At 34.2% G+C, this 21,060-nt stretch overlaps 1 protein-coding gene across 6 annotated transcripts in view; it reads left to right on the top strand.

The window, feature by feature from the left end:
• Window positions 1–21,060, top strand: part of CNOT2 (CCR4-NOT transcription complex subunit 2) — a 110,936-nt gene that overhangs the window by 66,113 nt on the left and 23,763 nt on the right. For all 6 annotated transcript variants that reach the window (XM_079938288.1, XM_079938287.1, XM_079938289.1 and 3 more), the window contains one exon: window positions 11,069–11,135. In XM_079938288.1, coding sequence (XP_079794414.1) covers window positions 11,069–11,135 — 67 coding nt within the window. The remainder of the gene's footprint in view (window positions 1–11,068; window positions 11,136–21,060) is intronic.

The raw sequence follows: 21,060 nt of genomic DNA, 5'->3' as shown, positions 1-21,060 counted from the left end.
TTGTGAAATAACTTGTTTTTATATTAAAACAATACTTTTATAAAGAGCAGAAAGCTGATTTGTACAGATTTAAAGATACAATGTCAGGCTGCAATGAAACCTTTCCTTTGCTTTCTGATATTCTGGTTATAATCCTAGACCTCAGATAGGCAGACCATCTCTCCTCTGTTAGCTATAGGTATGCTACAACAGAAAAGTTTTGAAGAACTGTATTCAGAAACATGGAAGATGTTATATTATAGAAGTATGAGTTAAATGCTTTGGAAGGTTAGTAGTTCAGTAATCCCTTTTGGAATGAAAGGATTTAGAGCACAGCCAAGTCATAATTAGCAAATAGATAAAATATTTTAAAATAAATTCCATTGTTGTTTTCAAATTCTGGTAAGCTACTTTAAATTATACGCTATATACTGTAGTCAAACCAGTTGCATTCTTGTACTTTGTACCTGCCCAACTTTTTTTCCTCTTTCAAACTTTTATAAATTTGCTATTCCTAATTTCCCTGTCTATACAGCAATTTACTCTAGATATTAATCTAATGAGATTCTTTCTGATGTTTTAAAACACTTTTAAAATTCTAAGTTTTGTAACAAATGCCATCATTTTTCATTAAAGTTGATCATTAGTAAATTACTTCCTGTGTCTTAGAATTTCACACATAGGCTTACTCAAGGTTTAAGTTAGAATTTTGGTGGGGTTTTGCTTTGTTTTGTTTTCCTGTTTTGGTGTTATCCCCCCCCCCCCCACCGGGTACGCGGGCCCCTCACTGCTGTGGCCTCGCCCGTCGCGGAGCACAGGCTCCGGACGCGCAGGCCCAGCGGCCATGGCCCACGGGCCCAGCCGCTCCGCGGCACGCTGGCATCCTCCCGGACCGGGGCACAAACCCGTGCCCCCTGCATCGCCAGGCAGACTCCCAACTACTGCGCCACCAGGGAAGCCCTCCCCTTTATTTTTATTTGAAAATTGTGTCATTTTGGCAACAAACTATCAAGTGCATTATTAGGACTCTTGTCAAATTTTGTGTTTGGTGGCTTTCTTGTGCAGTTGAATAGCTGACAGAATAATGTCATCTAATTAATTTTCTGTTATCTTACTGCCTTTCTAGCTATTTGCTATTTGATGTAAATTATAACTGAATTATTTTTTACATAAATTTCTAAGTTTAAGATTTGATGTTATAGTTTAATAATTTGGGATGTCTTTCCGGTAGCATCACTGCAGAAACTAATCTGCATGTGTGTTACTGTGATTGTACAGTGCAAGTTAAGATTGATGCAAAAATGGTAGTGGAATATTACTTATTGATGAAAAGCATTCATTCTTATCAGGAAGATATAAAGCTTTCAAACTGAAATTCTTTAAAAAGTATGTGCAGAGAATGAATGACAGAGATGTCTGTCTTCTAGGGAACAGAAATACTGTATTATATGTCAGAATTTTTTAGTCAGAATTATTACATACACTCATATACATATGTTGGTTACTATTCCAGATTAATTGTCACAGAAATAACAGAATGATTTGCTTCACAAAACTTTTTTTTAAAATTAATTAATAAGGTAGTAAGACATGGAGATTAAAACAGGACAGATATAGGTTTGGATCTTGGCTTTGCCTATTAGCAAGAACTTCTCCAAGCCTCAGTTTTTTCATCTGAAAATGGGAATAATAATATAGTAGCTACTTATAAATTTCTGTGTTGCTGATACTTTTTTCATTACAAAATAGTAAGGGGTATTGCACAAATTTTAGAAAATATGCGTGGGGTCGGGGAGGGGAAAAATTACCAATAATGCTAGTCGGGAATAATTTACGGCTAAAATTTTGATTCTATATTTCACATATTTTTATTTAAAAATATATTAGTAGTTAAATCTCTGGGCCATATTGACATGTCTTTCACTAGAAAGTTTGCACCAATTTTTACTTTCATCAGCACTCTCTGTGCCCTTGAGAATATCAGCTTTTAAGTTTTTACAGATAGACAAAAGAAACTTACTGTTTTAATGTGCAGTAAAACATTGCTTAATTTACACACACACACACACACACACACACACGGCTCTGTGTCTTTTCCGTGTAGATGGCCTTTTTTTTTTGATTCAATCCCTTAATTTATGTGAGAATCAATTATATTATTTATAAATAGCAAACAAATAACACATACCTCAGGATCATTTAATGAACAATTTTACATGTAACCTAAACCATTATATACTATATATGCTAATACAATATATAATATATTGCATGTATCTAATAATGTGTGCATATATATTTATAAGAATTGTTAATATACTTAATTTCAACTTAGTAATTAGTATAATTATTGTCATCTGTTTTTCCCCTCTTTTTTAACATCTTTATTGGAGTATAATTGCTTTACAATGGTGTGTTAGTTTCTGCTTTATAACAAAGTGAATCAGTTATACATATACATATGTTCCCATATCTCTTCCCTCTTGCATCTCCCTCCATCCCACCCTCCCTATCCCACCCCTCCAGGCGGTCACAAAGCACCGAGCTGATCTCCCTGTGCTGTGCAGCTGCTTCCCACTAGCTATCTACCTTACGTTTGGTAGTGTATATATGTCCATGCAACTCTCTCGCTTTGTCACAGTTTACCCTTCCCCCTCCCCATATCCTCAAGTCCATTCTCTAGTAGGTCTGTGTCTTTATTCCTGCCTTATCCCTAGGTTCTTCATGACATTTTTTTTTCTTAAATTCCATATATATGTGTTAGCATACGGTATTTGTCTTTCTCTTTCTGACTTACTTCACTCTGTATGACAGACTCTAGGTCCATACACCTCATTACAAATAGCTCAATTTCGTTTCTTTTTATGGCTGAGTAATATTCCATTGCATATATGCACTTTTATTTCTTCCTTTGTGGATTACTGTTTTTGTGCCATTTTCTATTTCTCTATTGAGCTGATGTCTTGTTTATTTGTCCGTGTTTTCCATATATTAAGGTTAATAACCTCTTGTCATAAATAGTTTTTCAGTTTTTTGCTTTTAGGTTTTTTTTAATATAAAATTATTTATCATTTTTATTGAATTTGACTAATCAGTTTTGTGTGGGTTTTTTGGTTTTAATGTTTTCAGTCTTTGAGATCATACCTAGGAAGACTTTCCCCACCTACTTTCTTCTAGTATTTTTGTGCTTAATTCTACACATATAACTTACATTCATTAGAAGTGTGTTTTGGATTAAGGTGTGAGTTTTGTGGTGCCAGATTACCCTCCTTGTGCCACCCCCCCACCCCCATAAGGTTATCTGGTATCCAGTTGTCCCAACACTTTTTTTATAGTTTAGATCACAGGTTAGAAGACTTTTCCATAAAGAACCAGATAGTAAATATTTTAGACTTTGTGGGCCAAGAGGCTAAATAAAGGATAATATGTAGGTACTTATATAACCATTTAAAATGTGAAAAATCATTCTTAATTTTTGCACCCTACATATATAAGCAGTGTGCTGGATTTGGCCTGCATTCAGTAAATTGCCCACCCCTGAGTTAGACCATTCATTTATGGCTAATTTGAATTCTCCCTTATATATATACTAATGTCTGATTTTTTTGGCCTGTTTCTTAACTCTTGTTCTGTATATCATATTGATTCTTTGGAAGAACTACAACATAGTTGAATAGCTGTAGCTTTATAGGCAATTTTCACATCTTAGTCAGGTAAGGTCTTTCACATCCTTTACAAAAATGTTTTTGACTGTTGCACATTTATACTGATGTTTACCTTCTTTCAGAAGAGTATGTCTCTCTCCTGTTTCTGTTCTTTATGCCGTTTAGGAAGTAGGATTTTATGGTTGCCGTTTTCATTACATTTTTCTAATTGGTTTTTACTGATATATGAAATAGTTTGTATGTGTATATATTTATTTTATAACTAACTACCTTACAAAACTCTTTTTATTAGTTTTTGTTGATTGGGAGTATGGGCTCTGGACATTCTATTTTATGAGTTTATATCTCAGTCACATGGTTTACTAGCTGTGTCCTTGGGCAGGTTACTCAGTCTCTGTATGTCTCAGTTTTCTCATCTATAAAATAAGAAAAATAGTACATGTCTAATGGGTGGTGGTTTTAAGGACTGAATGATAACTGTATGCAAAACTTATAGAAGACCAAATAGTAAATATTAAATGTTGCTACTATAATGAATAATAATAACATTATGCCATGGATTCTTTTGGTTTTTTTAGTAGTTATGTATATCATCTGCAGATAATGATTATTTTGTGCTTTATAAGGCTTTTAAAGAGAAAAAATTTAAACATAATAAATAAATGACTGGGATAATTTTGTATTCTTTTCCTTCCTGGCAACAGTGAGAAAATTATTTTAAATTGTAACTTATGATAAAGGAAAACTGGCCAGTAGTTGAGTGAATCTTTAAGCCAACTATCCAAAAAAAAACCCCAAAAGCAAAAAGACCCCCAAAACCTAACCAATTCCTGATTTACCCTAACCATAGAGCATAAAATGTAATTGTTTCTTCATCATATGCATGGTTGTAGAAGTATTTGGTAAACTGTTCTTTATAAGATTGTGTGGATTAAATTGCTAAATATTTCTTTAGGGCTACTTCATATTTTCCAAGGCCTTTTATTTCAAGAGATGCCTGTACATGTATGTGTCTTTCAAAAGAATGCTGAATTTGCTGTTTTTGAGGTATAAAAGTAATATAAATTACAGATATATTACTTAAATGTTTTCACAAGATTAAGTAAATCGTAGGCAGATATGGGCTTGATTTCTCCCTTTCCCTTTTCCTTTTTTGAATCTTAGCGCTGTCATTTATTAGCTCTGTGGCTTTGGGAAAGTTATATGACCTCTTCTGTGCCTTGGTTTCCTTATCTATATGTAAAGCTTGGATACTGATAGTTTGTGTATCATGTAATTGTGTGATTTTTAATTATTTGTTTTTAATTATCTTTTTTTGGAGACTTATAGAAAATGAAAAACATTCATATAAGACGCAATAGACAACTCTTTGGGAGCAGTATAATCTAAGCAATTTTAGGGTTTTCTTAAAAACTATATCTGTATTTTGATTGCTAACGTATTTTCTAGTCTTTTGAGTCTTTGTTGCACTCATTTGGTGATTCTTAAGCATAATCATTTTAGACACACAAACTTGTGGGAACCTCTTTTCCCTTGTTTTAGTATGTGCTATAAAGACATGAAATGTAGCACCTATCCTTACTTTAAAAAAAAAAACTCATGAAACTGATTAGAGTAGACTACTTCCTTGTTTTGACAAATGGCAACCATTTTCAGCTCGTACCTAACTTTCATACTTGTGTTAGCCTACAGCAATTATGGCAACTAGGATTTTTCTCAGGCCAATTTATAATAAATATTTTGTTAAAATCTAGTATAAAATAAGGATACCTTCTATCACCATTATTGTTGTCATCCTCATGATTAGTGTTTAACTACATAGAGAGTCATCCTGGCTGACTCTCTGGCTCATTGAATTTGTTTCTGTCTCAGGACCTTGCGCTTAGTTTTTTCAGATCTTCACATGGTGTTCTCTCTCACTACATCCAGGTATCTGTTAATCTATCTTACCCGAGAAGCCTTTCTGATCACTCTTTTCCTAAGTAGCTTGTATATACTATCAGTACTACTACTACTACTATATCCTAACTTCTTTCTTGCATTTTAACAGTTACAGCAACTATCTCTTCCTGAAGTATGTATTTATTAATTATTTATTCTCCTGTGTACTACACTAGAATTTAAGTTTAACAAAGGCAAGGACCTTGCCTCTCTAGTTTACTGCTGTGTTCTTAGAACTTATTATAAGGTGTAGAAGATAGTGGACTTTTACTGAGTCTTTTTGTTAGAGAAAGGGAAGGAAATGAATTAATGTTGAAAATAACAAAATTAATATTATTTGCAGATACAATTGTTTACCTAAAAAACTCAAAAATAACCTTTAAAACTTTTAATTTGAATGTATATAAGTATGTCAAAATTTTATATGGCAACAATAACCTAATAGAGTTAAATGTAAATAAATCAGACTTTAAAGAAATTAGAATTAAATGTCAAACGATTTGAAGGCAGTGTTCTAAAATCTCTTAAATTCATTGCCATTTAAATAATCTTCAAACTCTGTATTTTAAAGATAAAAAGGCAGTTTTTATAAACTCCTATTTATAAAGGGAGTTAAAATGATATACTTAAAAGATATAACAAATTTTGATACATCTACAAAAATAATTAGAAAATTTTTCATCCAGTAATAACAATCATAAAAAATCATAGTCAGAAAATACCATTTTATTCCTCTCATACTAGCAAAGAGGGTTTTTGTTGTTGTTTGGTTTTTTGGTTTTTGTTTTTAAGTGGAAGAGTAGCCATTATCTGTGAGGGAACATTGAAGTAACTGCTGTGGAAGCATAAATAATACAGACTTTGTAGAAAACAGTTTAGCAATGCATATTAAGAGCCTTTAATATACCTTTAAATTTGTGCTTTGGCTCTAACCTAAGATTCACACAATATAATATAGAGATCTTCGTTGCCGTACTTTCTTTAGTATGTTCTGAATGTTAAATGTTCTATAGGAATTAATTACATTGACTATTTCAACATATATTACACTTTCTGAAAATGTTATTTTTGAAAACTTAATGCTTTAATCAAAATTACTTGAAATATCTGGTAAACTCATAATTTGTTATTGATTTTCATTGATTTTCATTGTATGTTACATAAGCTACCAGGTCCCATGACTTACTGACTGTTTTGTTTTTCTGCCTGCTTCCTCTCTTGTCCCTTTCTTCTTTTGGTCTTTTTAATATATTATCTTCTAATAGTCTTTCTTTTTGTTTACTAGATTTCATTCTGACTTCAGTGGTTTCTTATTTTTTTAACCATACTGTTTTTAATTTTTAAATGTTTTTCAGATTCTGTCTAGATTTAAAACTTTCTTTGTTTTTTTTTCTGTTTGTAGATATGATATAGTCAAAATCATATTTCTTTGTTGTTTTCATCCTGGAATAAATAACAGAATGCTAGGAATTATATTATCACCATACCTTTAAGTATATTGTACAATGAATTTTTAAGGAACACTTAAAAACTTATATATTTCATTTTTAAATTGCTTTTGTGGTCAGGGAATTTTTATTTAATAAAACTTTGTTGCATTTTGAAGTCATTTTTTATGTAGAAAATTATTTCTTGACCATACTAATTTTAATGTTTCTTGAAATAGGTTTTGTGATTGAAGGTACATTTTATTGGAGGGAGTAATTGCGAGAGGTGATCACTATTGGAAACCATGAGGGGGATAGAATAATTAACACTTCTTTGCTGTTATGGATTGCTGGAAGGAGCCAGATTGGCCTGTTATTAAGTTTTTCAAATATACATTTTGTAAAACAAAATAATTTTAGAGTTTTTTTGGTCATGGATTTCAGAATTATATCTAGTAACAGTGGAAATATTTTAGAAGTACAGTTTCTAACTTGTTGATTTCCTTGATATTCTGTATATTAAGCAAAAGGATAAAGGAGCTCTTTGTTGAGTCAGGAAAATAACTTGTATTACATTACTGTTTCTTCTAGTTGCTTTACTGTCGTTTGAATGAAGTGTTGTATTATAGACTGAGAAATGAGGAAGAATATAGTTGTTATAACGGTTTTAGACTGGGAACACAGTAACCTGCTTATTGGTTTCAGCATTCTACTGATTGTGTGACATTTAATCTTTTTCTACTATTTTCCCCCTCTAAGAACACAAGTTCTGCTCCTTATTTTATCTAGAATTCATTTGATAAACTTCTTTCTTTAGCTTCTTAAGCAAAAATGAATATAAAATTAGGGTACTATTCAATAAATTCCCCTAAGGCTGCCCCTCTGATTGCTATTGATGAGAGTCCTGCATTGGGAGGAAGATTAGATTACTAGCAGCAGCTGCTACCATTTATTGAACACTTAATATGTGTATATCTTATCTAATTTAATCTTCACGTCAACTCTATAAGGTAGGTAGTGTTATTTCCATCTTACAGGAAGGAAACAGAGGCTCGGCTCTCCCATAGATAAGAGGCAGAATCAGGATTCAAACCTAGATTTTTTTTCTGACTCAAAGCCGGGCTCTTTCCACTTATGCTTATATTCCCTACTCTAATACGTCTCTTGATCTAAAGTTCTGTATTTTTCTAAGAAATTTACCTTTATACAATTAACTTTCAGCAGTTAAAAAATTATATAAATTTTCTGTCGTCTGTTAATTGTAGTTATTTCTGTGCCAGAGTACATTTCTTGTGTATTTTCTTTGCGCTTGTAAATAGCGTTTCTACCCCATAATCCTTCGTTGTATGTTAAATCCATTTTAAAATCCATTTTTAGCACTGATATATTTCATGAATCATGCTTTCAGAGTTTAAAAATATATACCGCTAGGATTGATTTTATAAGAAATTATATATTTGCATTTTGACACATTTTGAAGCAGTCATTTTAACATTGGTTTGTATAGCTGATCAATGCTTATTTTACTTCGATGGTTTGAAGGTTATAAACCATTAAACAAACTGCTTTCATGTTTCTGTAAAGCATTGTTTACTAACCTTCATGTACTCACACATAGAGAAAATGATAATATTTAATATGTCATACTGGTAAATGGGTCACCATGCTGCTCTTCGACTCAAATATTTGGCCCAGGGAGCCATTCCCCCTTTGCCTTCATGTTGTGTCATCTTCTCTACTTTATCTCCCGGTGCTGAGAGGAGTGATATGTTGGCATACCTATAACTCACTTGTGGATGTATAACCTTTGTGAGAAAGTAGACTATAAAATGTCTGTTCTTTGGAGTTATGTGCTCAATAAACATACACATTTCTGGGAAAAGTAAAATTTTTAGTGGTCCATTCTAGAATGTTCACATTATGGATCATTCTAAGTCATGGATTCATGCTGGCCAGCATCTTTTATATGAAGCCTTTGGAAACTATACTCCTTTACTTTTGTTTATAGCTTATAATGATAACAGAAAATCATGATTGTTAAGGGATTTTATTATAAACATTTTACCTTCTGTCACCAACTAAAGCTTCATTGTATGTTACATATGTTCTTTGATCTTGTTCTTGCAATTTAGAAATGAACCTTTAATGTGCTTAAAATATTTGCGGTTATGTGGTAATAGTAACGATAATTGTACCTAACAAAATAACTTGGTCAGGCATAAAATGTGTATTCTTTCAGTTTAACTGTTTATATTGTATACCCTCCAGATTTCAGAAGGAATATTTATAAGGTTTGATGCTTTTTTAGAAAATTTGTTACTATATTTAAATACTGCTGTGTTTAGTAACTTAGCCCAACCCCAGAAGAGTCTGGTGTATGTCATTAGTTTAAAGCTACTGTTGTATAAAAACTTCTGTGAATTTCAGAATAATTAAAACAATTTAGAATTTTGACATGAAAATAGCATGAAATGTGTATTGTATAAACCTCTACTGTTTAAATATTTTTCCCCCTGGCTTTCCTACTGCGGTCAATGTCAGCCCAGTTCTTCGCTGGAAACCAGAGAGGCCTCTGATAGTTCCCTGTCTGGTGATTCTCCACCCATCTCTTTTCCCCTATATCTCAACCATTTCAATAGGACTCTTTCATAGTCGCAGTTTTCCTGTTCTAGCTTAGTATCTTACCATTTCCATCCAGTTTTGCTGTTGGAATTATCTTCCCAAAGCACAGTTTGATCATGTCACTTCTTGGCTTAAAATTATTTTTTCTCTTTATCGCCATAGTTAGAGCCAGTCTTGCATAACATTTAAGAAGACCTTTTGCATCTGGTCCCATCACTCTCTTATTTCCCATTCTTCTATTCCCCAGTGTGCGTAGGGTAGGCCTTATCTCCCTTCCCTAATTACCCTATTGTTCAGTCACTGACGTTTCTTATTTTGTTTGTATTCTAATCATGTCACTAACTTTTATCGCACTCACTGCATAGTCTCACACTGGAAGACCCCTCATCTGTACCCACATCAGATGTTACCATTCTACAAAGTATTCCTGCTACCTCACCCTTTTTTAGAAATATCTTCCTCCAGTGATACTTTATACTTCCTTAAGAGCACTTACCACACTGTGCCTTGGAACATAATTAGTTGTGTAATTCATTCTGTCCTTCCACTAGATTACAACCCTTTTGATGACGCAGCTCATCTTATTTAATTACGGTGTTTTGATGGTTGCTTAATATAAGACAGGGAATACACAGACATGCACTTACACGTACACATTTTCATTTACTCAGTTTAAGTTATCTAGTTTTTTATAGCACTGCCACATGCAGTGCTAGTCTCTATGAAGAAGTAAAAAATGAATATAACATGGCTTCAAAGAATTTTTATTCTAGGAAAAAAAGATGATGCAAAAAATTGAAAGGCATTGTACACAAGTGCCATGAATGTACATGCAGTGTACATTATATACCATGTCTATACATATTTGTAAGTATTTTGGGTTTGACCTTTGGTATTGTATCACCTCTCCACGTACCTGGTTGTGTGTATGTTTGTTAGATTTTTCTACCCATTTGATACACATTTCTGTATAAAAATCAGTAACTATTACAAAATAAAAACTTTTTTATTTAGGTAATTTTATTTTCAACTTTAATAAACTGAATTTAGAATTTAGCTTAATATATTATTTAAGGATCAAGTAATTTTACTTAAATTTAGACTTTTTGAAGTACTGTCTTCATGTATTTGTTAGCCTAGTTTGCTTTTTTTTAAGTGAGGTAATGATGCTGTCATAGTTTCATTTAGAGTAACTGGGGAAAAAAAACTTTGTAGCAATCAAAAATTAATTTTATTTGCATAGTTTGATGTCATGCAATTGTGATACGCTCTTAAGTAACATGGAATTTATTATGCAATGTTTTTGTTTTTCTGAAGATTGGGAAATATGGATTTGATTCTCACATATTATGATATGTTGTACAGATTTGTAAAGTGTCAGTGCAATGTTCTGTGTACTTTCTTTATGCTCTAATATAATTAATTTGTTTCTAGATGCTGGCATCACCATCTACATCAGGTCAGCTGTCTCAGTTTGGGGCAAGTTTATACGGGCAACAAAGTAAGAATTTTGTATTTATTCTGGGCTACTTTATTTAAAGAAAAAAAATACCTACCAAATAAAGAATAATGCTGCCCTTGTGGGTTTATTCTAGGGTTTAAAAGGAAAGGTATTTAATTTTCAGTTTTTCTTATTTTAGCGAAAAACCTCATTATTTCAGACCTTTCTAATTCAAGATTATTTGGATACAGGGTAGATCAAAATTTATTTCTTCATCTTTTGTATGTGTATGTTCCTTTGCAGTATTTTTGAAGAAGATTTGCTAAACAAATTAAAAATAGACATTCTCTATGTTTTCAGTTGGAGGAAGTTAAAGGTTTTTTGACTGGTCAGTTAAGGAGGTTGTTTTGTTTGTGTTTTTTGGTCTTATTATTAATGTAAGCCCATTACCTAGCAGTTTGTGAAATGTTCTCTTTGTTTAGCAAATACTTCTTTTACTTTGGCTCAGTCTGGGTATACAATCTCTGTTTTTGACTAACAGTTCAAAGCTTTTTCCATATACAAGACTTTATTTCTTTTATGTGTTGTAATACTTTTATAGCTCTCAGCACAGTGCCTGGCGCATAGTAAGCGCTCAATAAATGTTAACTATTATTATGACATAATTTTTATAAAACTAAATTATAAAATTTTCCTTTTTTAAATTAATTTTCCAAACTTTTATATATTAATAAGATTTGTCATATATTGTAATGTCAGAGGCTGCTGATCTCTCATCTCTGTAGTGGGAGGGGAGTGCTAAAAGGGATGTAAATTCCCATCAAAGATTACAGAATAATAGGGTAACTGAAGCAGACAATCTGATGACCAAATAATTTAACCACCTTCAAATAAAAATCAGTTATGTGATTTGGAACTCTTTCCCAGTATAATAAAAGGCAAAGTTTTGATAGATATAAGAGTAGTTTGTCATACCACTTTACCCTTCAATTTTATTTTGTAATTTAGTAAGGGGAAAAAACTTATTTTGTTAGACAAATATAGTTTCCATCTATTTTTTTTCTCTCTACCTCTTGTGGCATTCTTTTTGCTATGAAACACAATTTTGTTAGTACAGAATTAGTAAGGAAAATTATTAATTACAGATACTAGCTTTCCTCTAGTTAAGTAGAAAACATTTTTAAGCCTTTTATTACACAAAAAAGATGTTGCTTATTTATCAGCAAATGTTCGTTCTAGTTATTGAGGGAATATTATTAGCTAGCAGTTTGTTTCATTTGGACTGTTTTTGTTTGAAGCCTACTACTTTCACCTTTCCGGTAACCCTTACGTTCGAAATATCTAGTTAAATTTTAAAGCTACCCTTTATTTCTATAGAGAAACTGCAAAGAACTTACATTCCTTTCTTTTTAAAGCCCACAATTTATCACAGCAGAAAGTAGATAGTGGAATAGAGAAAAGTTATATTTGAGAAGCCAAGCTTATTTAATGAAGGAGAATGGCAATTATTTTACAATATAATCAGCTATATGGACTTTGAAAATCTGATCTAATTTTTTTAACCTACAAATGTGAAGTTATAATTGGGCTAAGTTATAGAATGGATTAGGTTTGGAATATAGTTATTTCATTGGTAAGGTAGACATTTATTGACTTAATTTGTATACATGATTGTGCTGATGGTTAAGGATATACAAAGATTAATAAATGAGCAAAGTTATTTTCATTAGGAAAAGTATTTTAAGGTACTTAGTAATTTAAAAAGAAGTTACATATGACAGATATTTCCTGTTGGAGTTTAGTATAATAAATGGCATTGATGAGCCAGCATTTTCAATTCATGGCTCACTCTTTTAACTGACATTGTAGGTATTAACTTATTTTAAAAAATGAACCTTAGATCAACTGAAACTGAAATGTCTCAAGTCAGGGTACAATCATTCCTTTCTAGTGCACAGATCTAGAAGCTACAACTAGTAAAATAAAATAAAATAAAACAGAGCCTGAATTCCTAGTCACTGTCTGTTAGGATAGAACTGACAGGGCCAGATAAGTCTCTCAGCTGGTAAGTAGTTTGAACACACACCTTCTCAGAGAGAACACCAGCTACCATGTAGGACTTGAGGGTCAGGGCTTCGGTAGTATAAGTAAGTCAGAAAGATAAAACTTGAGGGGCTGACCTTATTTAATAAAGGATGGGGAGATAGAATAAGTAGGTGGGAATAGATTCATGATGTTATTCTTATGGCAGCTAACTTTAATTGTGCATTAGGCTTTATATTACAAAGTTCTTTTGCCCCCCAAGTGTATTGAGTACCACCATTAACTCTGTATTCAGATTGGCAAAGTTCAGTAGGAATTTGAGCCATTAAAATGGAGGTTTACTATCTGTTTTGTGTTCTTGATGATTAGAGAGATTAGAGGTGGAGAAGGAAGAGTGCCCTCTCCAAAACTGAGACTCACTGAGTTTAAAACAAGGGAAGGAATTCCTCTTGGAATGGATACAGAGCTGCTTAAAGCTTTCACCAGATTTGGGTGGAAGTGATTGTATAGTACACAAGGGTACCCAGAAAATGCTGGATTAGGAGCTTGTGTGATCATGGGTTCTAGTACAGTATAGTTGTATCCAAATATGTAACTTTTCATCAAGGGTTTATGTGACTACTGTGCATCAAGTGGTAACTGTAGAAGCTGGTGAATGGAATCTTGTATTCAAGTTGCATGATATTCTCTACTTGCTCTCTACTTTTGCGTAAGATTTTAAGTACACTGTCTAGGTTTAAAGACCCCTGGGCTCCCTGAAGCTGTGTACTAGATGAGAATGAACAGGGAGCCAGGAATTAATTTCCCTGGATAGTCAATGCATTGAAATTAAGTGGTAGTATCGTTGGTGTGACTTTTTCTTTCTTACCAACAGGATTTAGGGCCTTGGAGGATTTGAGAAAAAGGAGTACTTTTTTTTTTTTGGCGGTACACAGGCCTCTCACTGTTGTGGCCTCTCCCGCCGCGGAGCACAGGCCCTGGACGCGCAGGCTCAGCGGCCATGGCCCACGGGCCCAGCCGCTCCGCGGCACGTGGGATCCTCCCAGACCGGGGCACGAACCCCTGTCCCCTGCATCAGCAGGCGGACTCTCAACCACTGCGCCACCAGGGAAGCCCAAAGGAGTACTTCTTATATGCCTATAATCTAGCCACATAGGTTAACTAGCTGTCTGAATGAATCCATTATATACATTTGTATCTGAATTCTCAGAGGACCCAGACCACTAGCTGGGAAAGGAAATAAACTTCTCTTTCTGGGATCCGGACTCCTGGCTTAAAAGCAGTGGCATAGCCTTATGCTTTCAACAACATCCCTTTGGCCTCCTGTTTTAAGAATACATATATGAAAGCTACTTGTTTTGTGGAGAACCAGAGCACAGGTGGAATGGTTCATAAATAATGCTGTTGACAGTATAGTTAGGCATGTGACACATTTTGGTAGCTTTCAGGAAATAGGATCATTTAACAGATACTTGAATTAATAATGAATGCCCTGGGAGTTCTTGCTCTCTAGAAGCATTTTATAGTTAGGGAGGTCAAGACATATTTATATGCAGAGTGTTAAATACCATAGGTTAAAAGGTATCATGTTGAATGATACGGACAGACTTGCGGATTGGAGAGAAAAGCACAGTAAGCTACAGTGGTACGGGAAAGGTTCAAAAAGGAAGTAGGAATTGAGTTTAACAGATATTTTTGAGTGCCTACCATATATATTGCATCATGCTAGAGACTGCATATGTATTGTAGAAAGAGCATTCTCTTTTATGCCATCTCTGTACAGTGTATATACGCCTTCGGTGTTGCTGTGTTTATTTATTGCACGTCTTCATTGCCTTTGTATCCTCAATACTCTGTACACGATAGGCACTCACTAAATGTTTGTTGAATGCATGATGAACAAGATATGGTCCTTATATATAATCTAGTAGGATAAATACACAAGTTATTTTTCCTACAAAATAGAGGAAGAAGTACAGAGTTTTCTGGGTACTTGAAAGGTAGGAGTAATCACATACCTTAAATGATCAGGACAGGATTTACAGATGAGGTCATGTTTAACATTGTCCTTGAAGAGACTATGAGTAAGGTTGTTTTAGTAGTGGGAACAAAATCTACAGCGTGGGATAAATTTTTGAGTGGTTTGCTTTATCAAGACAAGGGAAATCTATTATGCTGTTACATTGGTTTCAGCCAAGAAGTACAAATCTTCACAATTTTATGGAATTGTATCTCAAGATATTTGCTACTTTTCAAGTTCAAGAACACAGCTATAACATACTCTTTTCCCCCAGAAAACACCTATTTATAGGTGAAAACCATTATTACTTCATTAGACTATCTCATTTTATCTTACCTTTAGGACCACCTGTTGATTTTCTTTCCATAAGCATGTTTCATCCCCCCACCCGACCCTCACTCCCCAAAAGCTAATAGTTATTCAGTATTTTCTATGTGTCGGGTGCTATGTTAAGTACTTGATATAAATATAAACCCATTTAATCTTCACAGCAACCTGATTAAAGGTTAAGGGACTTGCCTAGGGAGTAAGTAGTAGAGCCAGGATTGCCTTACTTTGTAAGTTTTACTATGAGTAAATATGAGTTGAGAACAGCAGTTTCTTTGAAACCTGGATGCTACATATTACTTACTTACTTACTTACTGAATGTCATGACCCTAGAAAGCAGTTTGCACACAGTAGAAACTGCATATGTTAAATCCACAGATTCCAAGAGTCTGCTGACTAAGGCATTATGATAGGATTTATTGTGTTATTTATCTAGTACCTACCATGAGTGAAGAATTATTCCAGGATTGAAGAGTATGGCAAATAACAATGTTCCTGCTTTCATGGAGCTTATATTTTAATGAAGGAAGACAGAGAATAAGCATGCAAATAAATTTATTTACTTAGTAAATAAATAATATGATTCTGATAATAAGTACTATAAAAAATTGTCAGGTTAATGGATGAGTGGATGGGATCAATAGTTTTCGAGCAGACAAAGAGGCTGTCTCTGAGGCAGTAGTATTTGAATGGAAACCAGTCTGTTGAGAAGTGGAAGCCCTTGGAAAGATCTGGGGAAGAGCTTTTCAGGTACAAACAGCAGCAAATGCAAATGGTCTTACTCATGAGAATGTAAGAATGAACTTCATGTGTTAAAGAATGAATGAGAGCGCCAGTATAATGAACAAAGAAAGTGAAAGGTTAATGGGTAGCAGGTGTCAGGTCATGGAGTCTTGTAAAGATTTGGTAAAGCATTTGGATTTATTCTAAGTTTAATGGGAAGGATTTTAAGATACAGTTTCATTTTTAAAAGATCACCTTGCTGTGTAGAAAATGGACTGAGTGGAGGAGGGACAAGTGACAAGAAAAAGAGAAAGACAATTAGTGCAGTAGTCCAGGCAGGAAAGTAGGGTGGCTTTGGACTAGTGCTAGAGGTGTTGAGAAATGGTTAGATTTGGGATATTTTGGACATAGAGCTAATATGAGTTGGGGATGTGGGATATGAAAGAAAGAGAGGGATCAAGGATGATCTCTAAGGTTAGAGACCTGCATTACTTTGTGAAAGGGTGCTGCTAATGTATCATGCAAACTTAGGTTGAGGAGGAGGAGTGCAAAGTATATGTAGGAGATTCACACAGCTGTTCCACAGATGGAGTGCCACCTGCTGTAAGGATCCAGCCAGATGTTTGGGACTCCCAGCTGGTTCTAACACAGCAGCAACTTCTCATAGTTGAGGATTTTGAAGTCAGGTTAGCTCCATCCATGCTTGTCTCATACATCCTTACTATCCAGAAGGTAAGCCCACTCTTCCTCCAGGCATATTACTTGTCCTCATTTTCATATATCTTGCAGTTTTCTCAGACCAAACTGGTGTGACATCTTTATTCCCCTGACTCCTCATCACCACCACCAAATGCCTGGCTAGGTCTCTTTCATTATTCAGTTCATGTACAGTATTGTCTAGGAAACATGTTCTGATCCCAGATTCATTCTGCTTTCATGTCTGAGCGTTGCCCCACATATACACCAAGTACAGTGTACATGTACTGCATGTAAACACCTTGATCATAGCAGTTTGTTTTTTGGGTTTGTTTTGTTTTCTTTTCTTTTTTAAATAGTCTTGTTTATCTCTGTAGAACAAGAGGAGGGAAAGTATTCTAGGTTGGGAGAAGGATATGAGTAAAGACACCGGGGCATATTTTGGGGAGGGGACTAGGGAAATTACAAAGAAGATTGTAAGTCAAGTATGTGGTATCTAAAAAGAGTTTGTATCGGGGTGAGTAAAGTATTAAAGTTGATTAGAAGAGTATTATGTTAGTTATATCTCAATAAAGCTGGGAAAAATAAAGATTAGAAGAATCTTTTGGGTCTTGACAGAGCATTTTAAAGACTACACTGTGATTGGATTTAATTTTAGAACAGTGATTCTCAACCCTGACTGCCCTTCTAGAAACACCTAAAGAGTTTAAAAAATCCCACTGCCCTTGAATTTCCCAGACCCAGACTAAGTCACAGTTTCTGGGTGTGGGACCCAGATATTAAAGTTTCCCACGTGATGTGAAGGTTAGCAACTACTTCAAGAAGCGGAAAGTGTGATTGGTTGAAAAAAGGTATTGAAATTAGAGTCAAGAAATTGGATCATGGTTTTTTTTGTTTGTTTGTTTTTGTGTGTGTGTGGTTTTTTGCTTTGTATTTTTTGTTTTTTGGGTTTTTTTGCTGCATCAGCAGCATGCAGGATCTTAGTTCCCTGACCAGGGATCAATCCCATGCCCCCTGCAGTGGAAGCGCAGAGTCTTAACCACTGGACCACCAGGGAAGTCCCTGGATCATGGTTTTTATTCTTCATTTTTTGTGATCTTGGGCAAATCGCTTAATGCCTGATGTTAGTTCATCTATAATTAAGTTGAAATGATCTTCATCTGTAACTTGGTTGGATACTCTCTGGAGACTTTTCTGTCTCTAAAATACTTTGATTTTAATGAAGGAAATTGTATAATGAAATAGTGTTACAGGGAAGATTAACCAGCTAGGTTCAGGACAAGTTGGAGGTAAGAAGACAGGGGGACAGGTTGGAGGTAAGAAAATGGTTGCCCTTTATGTGTGGGCAAGACAGTGAGTTTAGGGAAGGTAGTTGCTTTGGGAATGGAATGGGGGATACTTTAAGCCCTCTTGCATCAGTTAAAAATTGTCTCCCTTCTCCTTAAAAATTTCAGGAGACTTCATTTAAGTATGAGTATTCAAGGATTTGGTTGCTGGTATTTTTTTTCTTATAGCTTGTATTATTATTAATATTGTTAATCTTTAGCAAAAGATTGAATAAAGCATGGCATATCATGCCATAACTATTTAAGGAATGTGCTGTTAATCAGTTTGTGCAATGGAAGTAATTCGTGGAAACATTTTTTAGGTCATTCTTTTGGATTTCTGAAAAATGATCAATAAAGAATTCAATTCATTCTTTGTTTAGCACCCTGCCAAATAGGAATCTACTTAGAATATGTTCATGTATTCCTTCTAATATGGTATTATCCTTTACTATCACTTTGTCAAATAGAAAGGAAACTTTGCTTCAAAACTGTAACCTTTTAAACTGCCTTATAACTGTTTTTTTTGATCATTCTTTTATTCCTTGTCTGTAAAAAGGGGATAAATACCTTCTCTATAATATTTTATAAGGAGATGAAGTAGCATAGTGCTTCACATATTTCTTAGGTGCTTGATAAAATTTAATTCTACTGCCCTTCCAGTGCACAAGCTCAGGTATACATATTTATGTTTTTCTACTTGTAGTTATTTTGTGTCATTTTTTTTTAAGCTAATTTTTTTATTCCCCCTCTTCCCCCTTTCAGCTTACATGTCTTCTTCTTGGTATAACATTTTAGATAATTTTCTATCATGTTTCTAATTATACTAGTAAAAATAAAATTTTCCCTCCCTTGACCGTACCCAGTTGTAATAGTTTGACTCAAGCAACTCAAATTTAATGACCATGTATTTTTGTTTCCTAGAAATAAATCTTTCTCTGTTCCTACTCAGTGGTATCAATTCTATATGTTTTAAAGGAATTCAGTTTTTAAATTAAATTTAAAATAACTCAATTATGAAGTATTCAAGGATTGATGATCCAGTTTGAAATTGATGCATTCCTCTCTTCTCTTTTGATTTTTTTTTTTCCTACCCACCAGGTTCAATAAAATGCAACTCAGAGCTTTTGAACTTACTAGCTGTTTTTATGAAATCAAGTGTTTTTTAAAGGAAAAATAAAAGTAAATGCTAATCTTTGAGTTCTTTATTTCATATTGTCTTCCTCTACTCTCCTTACTATAAATTAAGTGTGCCAATCCTTAATTGACTAAATATATTACCTTACGCATTGTTTCCTTCTCCAAAATTTTTTTTGCTGATGTTCAGATGATCTCCAGTCTCTAAAATATTTCCGAAGTTATGTATTTTCATAATACAGCATAGAATAATAAGTATATGAAGGGTTGAAGTAAACAAATCTCATGAGTCTTTAGAAGGGCTTATTGAAGAGCCAAAGGGCGCAATTTTTGGAACATGTATGTTTATAATGTTGAAGGTGTAGAGAGTGAATGGGAAGGCAAAGTAAATGTGGAGGAAAAGAAAACTTGACAGGTATAGAGAAGAGGAGAAAGAAAATGGAGGGAAGAGATAAGAGATGTTGGTTTAGAAAAAGTTTGAAGTAAACATATTCAGAAAAAGAAAGCAAGAGAAAAAAAAATAGATAAAAGGTGTTACAAGTCAGTAGGTACTCACAAGGGTGCTCATTTAGTGTTTTATTGGGCTCCCATAGGGCTGCCATTAAGAACACTAGGAGTCTTGGTTCTTTGTGTCACCTTGGAGAAGTCAGTTAACTTATCTGAGGCTCAGGCATCTGTAAAATGTGAACATTGGATTAGGTTTCTTGGTTGTCAGTAACTGTGAGAAACATTCCTATGGGAAATTTGCAGCTATAGCTGACTTTAGAACAGCATATTTAGGGAAAAGGATGTAAGCTCCCTGAGGGTAGGAGCTTTTTCTATCTTATTCACTGTTGTATCCCCAGCAGCTAACACAGTGCTTGATGCATGGTAGGCACACAATAAATGTTTGTTGAGTAAGTGATGTGAAAAGTGTCATGTTGGTGGTTCATTACGGGAGCATCTAGAGGGCCTAGAGGAAAACTAGTGTGCTTGAGAAAAGGAAAAGACTGGTGTCTTCTGAAGAAATCTTACATAGGCTGGTTTTTAATCTCTTGTTCTTCCTTATCTTGTCCCAAATTCAGAGAAGGTGGCTGTAGCTAGCGCTATACTCGTGGTCACAAAACTTGTAGTGACCAGACATACATATAATGACTAAACCAACATATGATCTAGATCAGTTCCCTTTGTGTGACTTAAAGAAATGCAGAACCAAGCTCAGGTCTTCATGGTATATGAGTACACATAGAATATAACAGCTATATTGAGTTGGATTTATTGGCTTTGTTCAGTTGAGAAGCAGTTAGGCTGCAAGCTGAGTACTGAAGCTGGCAGATTCCAGTGAAATCTTTGTGATTCACTGGTATCCCTAGGTTACAAAGCGTTACTGTTACAAACAGGTTACTGTTATGCAAAAAGATAAATTTGCAGAGATATTTGAAGGAAAATATTCAGAACATAATATATATATTCCAATTTTTGGAAGTCATGGTTTCAGAATATTCAGGTCTTTGAAATTCTTGGACCTAAAACTAGACCAAAAAGTAGGGAGGGAGTAACTTTAAATCCCTATCGCTAAAAGTCCTCTACTTATTCACTAACTCTCATTCTATCTTACCACTTTTATTTAACCTCCAGTTCAGAATGTTTGGTTGACTGATGTGCCATTCCACAACAGACTAGTAACAGAAGGCACCAAAATGTGTGAGTAAGGAAGATGGAGGCAAGGAGGCA

The sequence above is a fragment of the Stenella coeruleoalba genome (genome assembly GCF_951394435.1).
Source record: "Stenella coeruleoalba genome assembly, chromosome: 11".
Lineage (NCBI taxonomy): Eukaryota > Metazoa > Chordata > Mammalia > Artiodactyla > Delphinidae > Stenella > Stenella coeruleoalba.
The sequence above is the reverse complement of the archived record's forward strand: the minus strand, read 5'-3'. Positions and strand labels throughout refer to the sequence as shown.